At 37.5% G+C, this 10,222-nt stretch overlaps 1 protein-coding gene across 1 annotated transcript; it reads right to left on the bottom strand.

Annotated features, from left to right (window-relative positions):
• Positions 1-3,876: 3,876 nt before the first annotated feature.
• LOC110116050 (phospholipase D alpha 1) lies at positions 3,877-7,122 on the bottom strand. The gene is made up of 5 exons (XM_028691695.1): positions 7,051-7,122; positions 6,121-6,963; positions 5,426-5,908; positions 4,622-5,234; positions 3,877-4,553 (listed from the first exon to the last, which is right to left on the bottom strand). The coding sequence occupies exons 2-5, from the start codon at positions 6,859-6,861 to the stop codon at positions 4,120-4,122; spliced, it is 2,271 nt and encodes a 756-aa protein (XP_028547528.1). The 5' UTR covers positions 6,862-6,963; positions 7,051-7,122; the 3' UTR covers positions 3,877-4,119.
• Positions 7,123-10,222: the final 3,100 nt, after the last annotated feature.

Raw genomic sequence — 10,222 nt, 5'->3', positions numbered from 1 at the left:
CAATCTTCCTACCAAGACTGTCATCCCTTTTTACTTGAGCCAATAACATCTACTTACAAACAAGATAAGTAGGCAAACTATAGCTGCCATTTATTGAGTGATACATTTCAAGTGCGCTTTGTATACAAAAATGGCTTGACATGATCAACGGTTGTACACTATATTAAGTAGCTCAAAGTTATAATCTATGAATAACTTGACTCTTGCAAGGTAAGTTTTGCTCACATGTTCTCTTATGAGGCTATTTCGTTCACAAATATTGCCCTTTTTTCTACTTGAAACTTTGTCAATGACACCATAATCATCCGAGTGATGATGGAGTTCTATGAGGTGATGTGTATCTTTGTTGATATGGATAGCTCATTCAATATCATCTCCTCATGCGTGCTCAAATTTTTTGGGGTCTAAAAATTTTGGTACTAGAAGGAGACTACATGAATTTTGCTAGTGGAAGGAGGATGTAAAACTGGGTGATCTCCCTAGAGGTTACTTTAAAGATGACAAATATTTTATACGTGGAGGGAGGACTTGGTGTTACTTTGGGCACCATCTACATGCAATGAAATATTCATCCAACAACTTCTCAATAGTTTTTTTATACATTATGTTAAGGTATCAACTATACATCAAGTTACATGTTGTAAATAGCCTTGCATTAGTTTGGAGGGATCTGGTGACATCTAAAGGTCTTGTTTAAACACATTGAAGGATAATCTTTACTAGTCAATCCAGTCCCGAGATGCGTAAAATTTGATTGGTCATTAAGTGATCAAATAAATCTGATATGTTCATGTGGATCCTATTCATGAGTCCAAGTTCATAAAAAGTGATTAAATATCTAATAAAATTAACTTAGAAGTAATTTTAGTATGTTTTCTTGGGAACCATCTAAGATGTTTGTCATTATTCTGGCATTACAAACCATTAACTCCACCTATGGATAGTAAATTGATTTAAAAGAAAAGTGCAACTACTCCAATAAACTTCAAGCCATACTTGAGGAGTAAGTAAAGAAGTTGCTTTTAAGTTTATCATGAAATTTAGTAATTTTGAATAAGTATCCAATTTTATGATGGTGGAGAAGCCTAATGACAATTAGAGGATGTTTGTGGACTTAAAAAAGTTCAATGATGCATACCCAACAGACTCCTACCCACATCCAAACATTGTTATGATTGTCAACATAAAGGTCAAACATAAATGATTGGGCTTCTTAAATACATTATTTAGTTACCAAAAAATAAAAATATTCTTATTTCTTTGAAATATAAGTTTTATCATTAACAAATGAATCTTTCATTACATCATTATGTCATTAGATTTGAAGAACTCAAATACCAGTGGAAAACGAATAATATTATTTTATATTAAAATGACAAGAAATATTAAATTTTGTATCGATGACTTTTGTTGGAGAGAAATTCATTATTTAAACACTTCAAATATATGTCAAAGATGTTCACCACACTTAAGAGACTCAATATGAAGTCCAATATAGTGCCAATGTTACTAATATTTTTTTTATTTATGCAATTATCACATCAATTGGTTTATCCATAAATATTGACAATTTTTTAACAAATGTGAAGGCCCCCATTGCCATTCAAAATCAAGGATGTCTAGAAGCTAACCGATAAGCTTTTAGGGCTAAGTTAATAAATTTCTTAGTATGTCAAAAGTTGGATGGTGTTCAATGAACTTAAGTAATTCTCATCCTTAGATGCCCTCAACTGCATGACATGCTTTTTCGAAGATGGGAGATTATTACTTTGTAGCAAGCTTAGTCCTAGACTGAGAACAGAGGAGGTGAAAACCACCTATTTATTATGTTAGTCATGCCCTCATAAATTCGGAGAGAGGATAACCCTTGATTGATAAGTTGTTGATAACATTGAACATTTTTTTGGAGGATGAGGCCCTACTTTCAAACTCATGAAATTATAGCCATGATTGATCAACCCATCTAAAAGGTGTTATAGTTACCTTAATTATCATTTCAGCTTATGCAATGATTTAGTAAATTAAGTAAATATGATATTGATATGTTTCTTGACCAACTATAACAATGCAAGTATTGATAGATTTTATTATCAAAACAATAATAGAGGAAGATAACTAAGATTTTCCAAAATGCTAAGAATGTTTCTAAATATATTTCATTAAAAGAGACTTGAAGGAAAATAATATTAAAGTTAGTGTAGGCTCATGGGTTTTAGTTAGGATTCAAAGCAACTGCTACCAATCAAATTATAAATTCATATCATTTTGACTCAAGTAGAGGAAAATTTTGAGTTAAGAAGTTAGTGTTCCATGTTGACTCATAATTGTTCATTAACTAGATTGTTGGAACATATGAAGTGTAGAATCCAAATTTGACAAAGTACTTAGCAAAGTTTCTAATAAAAATATTGATATTTAATTAATTTAACTTAAATCATCCACCTTGGGAAGAGGGAAAATGGTTGACCTACTTAAAAAAATACATAATTTCAAATATGGCATCGATAAAATAATTTATCATTCTTTCACTTAAGGAGACATAAGTGATACAGATGGATGAATCCCCAACTTGCATGATGAGATAAAGCTATATCTAACTAGCAAAAGATTGTTAGCAATGAGTGACATTATGAGATCAATCAAGTGTTAGTTAGCTTAATACTATATTTCAGGTGACTTTCTCTTCATGAAAAGTTTATTTAGGATTTTTCTTCATTGCATAGCATTAAGTAAAGTTGAAGAAATGTCGGAAGGGGTTTATTACATGTAGTTTTGGATTCATTTTGTTGCATAAGGTGGTAGCTTGGGTTGGGTATCTATCGAGGCTGGAGTTGAGTGGTCTTTAATGTATCAGGGACTTCATCTAATACGCACAAGGAACATACTACCATTGAGAGTGCTTTGGGGTTGTCAATGAGGAACCAAGTGGTGGCAGAGCAATGTATGGAGCTGATGTCAACATTTGGTCCATGGGTGGCAAATTTTGAAGCCATCAAACGCATGCAAGTGCAAAAACAACATGAGTTAGGTGGTGAGTTCCAAGTTGGTGGATGGATATGCAATAAGTCTATGTGATGAGCGTATGGGCAATAAGCGATCAAATGATAGACATGATTTTATTAAAAGGTCAAAATCGATAACAACAAATATTACAACTAAAAAGGTGCACCAAAGAGGAGAAAGGGGAAGAGAATTAACTTTTACACCTCCTATGGGTGCAGAATATGGAGGTGCCTACTGCCACATGGGGTGTGTACACTTAAGCATAATGAAACTATATGGTAAATGCACAATAACAACTAAGATGACCATGTGGACTTTGAAATCAGATGGCCTAAAATTGAGCGACATGCGTGCAGTTTGAGCGATATGCTCTCACAAAGGACAAGTGAGATGCTAGTGAGGATATGTACTAATTACTTTGGAGATGATTAGAAGGGTTTCCGCAAGCACGAGAGGGAAGAGACAATAGTTTGGGATGTCCATGCTGCAAGCGCTAGAGTGCCATGATCTTGGAGTGTATTAATAGACTATCACATAGAAAAGAAAAATTATTCTCTATGATTGGATTAATTTCAAAAGCTAAGTAGTTTAAAATTTTATCAAAATTTTAAATTTTAAATCAAGCACTGATCAATTGATTCCAATAAAAATAATGAATAAAATTATTTCCTTCGACAAAAAAGACTTCTATCGTATTCCCTTGAAAAATAAAATCTTACCACATAAGTGTCCATTTTATCATCATATGAATATCATTACTGATGTGGGGAGAATCACCAAAGAAGCATGATGGATAAGAAGAAGAAGAGCTAAACAGCTCTTGAAGATCAAAAACAGTAAAAACTGTTTCAAATTCCAAAAATATTCTTACATAGTCCAAAACTATATACCCATATAAAAGTTAGTATCATAATATATATTTTACATAATGTAATTTCATAAGCTTATTCTTAACATTCATCAAATAGTCTAATTACACAAATGAAAAGAGACAATGATATTTTTTTGTTCTTCTTTTCTTTCAAACAAATTGCATGATCACAACATCAAATCATCTCCTTCGCAAGCATAATTGAATCCAGTTGAAATGATATGAAGGCAACATCAAGCAAACTCTCAAGTAGTAAGAATTGCAGGAAGATAGTCAGACTTGGTGCCGAGAACCTTAGCTTTGGTGTCAGGGAAGAACTCCATCCATGGCGACACAACAATCTTTCCATTATTTGTTATGCTGATGGGGTAGCTAAGCAGGTGACCTGACAAATCGTTGTACAATAAAACTCCCAGATACAATTTCCATCTCTCCTCTGCATTCTGCCTCACCTTGAGGACACACTCCTTACTTTCGGGACGAAGGAAGGTGTCATCGATCATTCCCAAATGCTCGTACCACAGTGATAATCGAAAGCCGTGGATCTGACCTCTTGCAGGTTGGCTGGAAGATAAATGATTGGGCTGGTAAGCTCCCATGGCTATCTCAGTGTCCCTTCCTCCATCCATGGATCTTTGGTTGATGTTGGCTGAGCCCACAACTATATACTCATCATCCACTGAAATCAAATATGAAGAAATTGGCATCATATTAAACCTTTAAAATATAGATTCAAGCTAGCTTTACCGATCATCATCTTGGCATGAACGTAGATCATGAACCTCCTCGCCTGTTGCGCTCTGCTATAATCGGAATCCGGCTCTGGCCGCTCTGGTGGCTCATACTCTCCTCCCCTCTTCACCTCCCGATTGCCTAAACAGAAGAAATTGAGGTAATCACTAGGGCTTACATTACCGGCGATCCCCTTAGCCCTTAATGCCTCCGCCACATCATCGTACATCATCTCCATTGTCCTTCTCTGCCAGTCCAAGATCGCCTGAACTGATCCGCTCTCCGGCACCCCTTCCGGCCACATCGGGACCACCACATAGACCGCAAATCTCTCCCCGGCCTCTATTTTGCTCACAATCTTTAATGATAGCTCCTTGGGAATCAAGTGAAGCGCTCCAATGTCTTCCACTTTGATGCCTTTTTCCTCCTTCCATGCGTAGGAGCTTCCCAGGAAGTATTGGTTCTCGATGTAGATGAAGTTCTTCGCACGTCTTATGGCGTTTATGTAGGCGTCTTGAATGCTGCGATCAATCACGTTGTCCTTACCGGTTATGAGGCCCATCGCCGCCGCCTCCTTCGGTGAGTCTGGGAAACTATGGGCGGCGCCTCCATCAATGGAGCGGAAGACCTGCAACAAAGGTGTTTAAACCTTAATTATTAAAATGATTACAAAGTCTGTTAAAAGAAAAACTAATACCTTTTAAAAGTACAATAATCTATCCCTTAAAAAAATTATAATTTATATATTCAAAACTATTTAACGTTTTATATAAACACAAGTGTTAACAAATTCAAACTGCGCTCCTAATGACAACCTACCTGAACATTCCACGCGTTGCCGTCGCTACGAGAAGCCACCACCGCCTCCTCCTCCGGCAGCACATATAATCCCCCGTCGTTTTCTCGTAGCCGGAGCAAGAGATAATCGCCGGCCCCTTGCTTCCTCCACCGCTGCTCGAAGTTGCAGAGCACGTCCCACGCCGCCGCACCTTCCACTCGGCAATGAACATCATGCCACGGCTCCCTCGGTCCTCCCTTCCTCAACGTCGCGCCGGCGAAGTTCGGCTGGTGGAAGTCGTTTCGATGCTCTCTAGCAAGTGTTTGAAACAGAGAGTGTTTCTGTGTATCGTACCGACCGTCGCAGAGGTCGATGCCTCCAAGGAAGCTCACAATCCTCCGCCTTGCCGCCACTCCCTCTCTTCCTTTACGGCGATGCGTTCCCATCTCCGCCGCCGCTGTCTCTGCATAGTCAACTATAATCGTTTTCTGGTGGTGGGTGAACATGGTGGCAATCTCCAATCCCTGAAATGAAGGGAATCAGAATTGGATCACGAAGAAGAATTCATGCTTATATAGTTATGTGGAGATGAAATATATAATATAAAATTTTAATCTTTTTTAAAATAAATATAATATTAATTATCTATAAATAAATTTTAAGAATCAAATCAATTTTTTTATAAAGATTAAAGATATCTATTAGCGCAAATAATTTCGGATAAAAACCGCAGTACCTGGACGTAGCTCTCCCCGACGTCGGGGTTCCGCGGGCAGAGCACGCAGTGAACGCCGGAGCCACGAAAAAACTCCGCCGTGTCCTGGTCATGCGTCGCCATTACTCCATCCTTCTTCAAATCCCCCACCGAGCTCCGGTCATCCCACACCAACATCAACACTCTCACCCCTTCCCCTGCTTTTCTTTTCAGCATCTCCCCCAGCGTCGCTTCCCCTGCTTGCCCTCTCTGCCCTTCCCTAACCAAACTAATCTCCGCGTACACCGACCACCCTGCAACGTAAATAAAACGCCTCGCTCCCGAAATCGCATCGAACATATCCTCCCAACAACGCCCCGGCCGAAACACCTCGCCGCCGGCGAGGAGTATTCTTGGAACAAAACTCCCGTCGACATGCGCGTCGTGGTAGAGCGTCACCTTGCATCCCTCCCTCTGCTTGAAGAAAGTGTTGGGGATTCCTCTTCCCCATCCGCCCATATCGCTGCCGGCGACGGCGGTGTAACGAACTTTGACGTGAATACGACCACCGAGGGGGCGGAGATCTTCGCCGCAGATGTCGAGGGAGGAGTCGATTAGGGTGTTGTTGATGATGGAGGCGACGGGGAGATAGGCGCGTCCTAAGAGGGTGGCACCGATGGGGTTGTCGGATTTGAGGGTAAAGATGACGTGTTCGGCCATGTGGGCGCAGTAGATGCGGAAGGATTCGTGCCAGCGAGGGTTGGTAGGGTCGCCGGAGATCATCAGACGAGTACGGCCAACACGGGCTTTTTCTAAGTCGACGGTGGCGTATAGTTTGGCCTCTGGTGCCCACCCCAACACGTTCTCGATGTCGCCGGCGAGCCGCTGCAATTTGTAAAAGTTGTTAGCGCCGAAGAAACCAAATTGGTGGGTTTAATGAAGGGATGGAGAGGAAGGGAAGTGTGTACGTACGCTGGGCAAGCAGGAGGAGACCCGCTTGATCCAAGAAAATCTCCTTGCAAACCACTTCAATGCAGATTTCAATTTGCAGTACACGCAAAATGTGAAAAATGTTCAGTTTTTTTAACTAATATACAATAATTCTTGGAAGGAAGAAAAGTTTTCTTCATTTTAGAGAATTCATTTAATTACAAGAAAAAAATTTTGAGTTCATGATATAAAATGGAAATTTTTTACGTTACAATATTTTTTTATTAAAATATATTTAAACTATTTTAAAATGAACATAATACTTAAGAAATATTTTTAAATTCATTCTACGAAAATATTTAAAATTAATGATTTTATGCTATAGTTGAAGAGATTACCCTCCTGCTTAACCTTGTTGCACCATTTGGCAGCCCAAATGGGATTTGCAATCCTTTGGCCTCCAAAATGTCCACATGCAGAATTCCATGAAGCAAAATCATTTTCTTTTCCCCTCAAAGCTTAGCCTTCAGGAATTCAAGAATCATAGTTACAGAATAAGATGCATTGAGACGGCTAATTGTTAAAAATTAAGAATTTATTTTGGACGACTTTTTTTAAAGTTTTTTAAATCAGTTTTTTAGTACAAAAAAATTAATGTTTGTACTAAAAAATTATTTTAAGAAGCCGAAAAAAAAAATTGTCCCAAACCAAGCCTATTTGTTATGACTTTAAATTATCAGAACCATAAGGATATTTTTTATGATTATTACATCAATCTATTCATATAATTTTATGAATCAAAATAAAACTTAGGGGATGCTTGGTTTGTTCTATTATTAGTGTAATGTAATTCAAATGCAAGCCTTTTGAAAATTATGGTGAATGAAATGAGATTCATTGGTGACTTTGGAATGTAACATCTAATTTATTTTTTGTGCAAGTTGAGCCCCCCTATAAATTCTTTATGCATTCAGACACAACAATAGTTTGAACTGGCCTCCACCGTCCGCTATCCGCCATCGATGTTGTCGCTAGTCAATAATTTGCCCGCACTGATTGCCATCATGTCTGCCAATTTTCGTCATCATCATTGCCAACCGCCGCCACCCCGGAGCCATCATCGTCACTGTTGTCTACCTCCATCGCTACTATTGGCCAAAATGATCAAAGTTTTCCATTCAATTCATTTAATTTTCTTACTAAAAAGATACTTTAAGAAGCAGTAAGAAAACCGTTTCAAACGAAGCCTAAATATCTTAGGCTCACCAAACTAATAGATGTAGGCAGGCTTCAATTTAGGCTTCGTTTGGAACTACTTTATTACTACTCTTCAAATCAACTGTTTAGTAAAATTTTTGTGCTAAAAAAACTACTTTAAGAAATAGTAAGAAAGCTGCCCCAAATGAGAAACTTTTATTTGGTTAGATGACTTGACGTAGCTCTACGTTCGGACGCCAGTAAAATAGTGCCACGTGCTTTTACTCTTTACCGCGCAGCCCGAAACCCGAAACGGACCCATAATTCCGAAACGGACCCATAATTACTATGTTCGCGTATTGCTAGGTATTGGTCGATTTTGCTTGGCAATAACGGGAAATACCATTCTGTGAAGACCAATACCGAGTTTTTCTAGGTATTGCTCGGTATTGGTATTGACAGAGCGGTATTTCTCATTATTGTCAAGTAATACCTAGCAATACCGAGTAATACCTAGCAATACCGAGCAATACCTAGCAATACACGAACATAGCAATCCCGGGTTCCGGTCCGGGTCGAGTCGTCGGGCAACACGGTAAAGAGTAAGAGCACGTGGCAACATGTTATTGGCGTCCGAACGTAGAGCTACGTCAGATCACCTAACCTAATAATTGTTCCCAAACAAGGCTTTAATTTCATCAAACCAACATACAAACATTATGTACAGCATAATTTTTATAAATCTATGTTTTTGAATCAAGAACTTAAGCAAGCAGAAACTGAACAGACATTTCTCCAAAAAAAATAAAAAAAATCTAATTTCCAAAAACTGAACAGTCCAAATCAATAGAGATTCATTCGATTTCAGTGGAATTACTTGGCGACAGAGATGTGGAATTACTTACCTTCAAGTGTTGCTTGCCAAACAAAAAGAAGTTAGAAATCAAGCAGACCAAGCAGAAGCCCTTAAATAAGAACAAGAAAATTTCAACCAGAGCAGAGAATGTCTTGCCATATGAACAAAAGTGGGAGCCACAATAGCGGGCTCAAGTTAAGGATAACTGGTAGCAAGAAGCAAGAGAAAGGATCAGAACATCTTAGATAAGAAAATAAAAATAAAAATGGATGACAATATTTAATCAAAATTTTAGGAGGATGAGCCTAAGTTTTTTATATGTTAATTTTGTATAATGTTTATTTTAATGATTATATATATAAATATTTAATATTTTCTAATAATTTCATTCTTAAAAATAAAAATGGTAAAGGTAAGTAGTCTTTGGATTGAAGCTTAGATGTAATGATATTTTTAGTTTTATTTCGATCTTCTAATTTATATATATTCTTTTGTAGCCTATAAAAATTATTGTATATATTATTTTGGACTCTATCGGCAGAATGTAAATATTGACTATTATAGTAATGTGAATTATATTTTTCGTTGTTTATTAATTTTCTTTAATAAAATTAATCAGTTATAGATATCAAAATAATATGGATGCTTATTTATCTAGTTATTAAATGAAATAGAATGAATTGAGCATGTACTAAAGAAAAAGAAAAAAAAAAGAAATTCTTTCATTTTAGATCTTGGGGAGTACACAAATACTGCCATTGCAGTCGTCGGTGCCACCAATCAGCATTTGCTGCCACCATTGACATCAACTTCTACTAGCCACTATCATTATTGAATTTAACAGTATGTTCATTTTCTTTCAAATTGATATATCAATAAAAAATTATCTTGATCAAGCATAAATCTCAAAGCAAAATTGAGTTGAAAGCTTTCGAAATTAAATCAAACACCATATGAGCTCCGATTTCAACAAACTTATAGTCAAACTGGACGTCTCAGAAAGGCAAACCCATCCACACCAAATTCGACTCAATCCGAGCCCAAATGGGTCCAAATCAAGGGGACGAATTAAGCGCTGTTGAAGGGTTCAAACCATAATTTGGATTATCAAACAGTTTTCAAATGTGTCATGCTTATAGTCAAATCGAGCGGCTTGACGAG

This window comes from Dendrobium catenatum, unplaced genomic scaffold, assembly GCF_001605985.2.
Source record: "Dendrobium catenatum unplaced genomic scaffold, ASM160598v2 original_scaffold_51051, whole genome shotgun sequence".
Taxonomy (NCBI): Eukaryota; Viridiplantae; Streptophyta; class Magnoliopsida; order Asparagales; family Orchidaceae; genus Dendrobium; species Dendrobium catenatum.
Note: the sequence above shows the minus strand (reverse complement) of the source record. Positions and strands in the feature narration are given on the sequence as shown.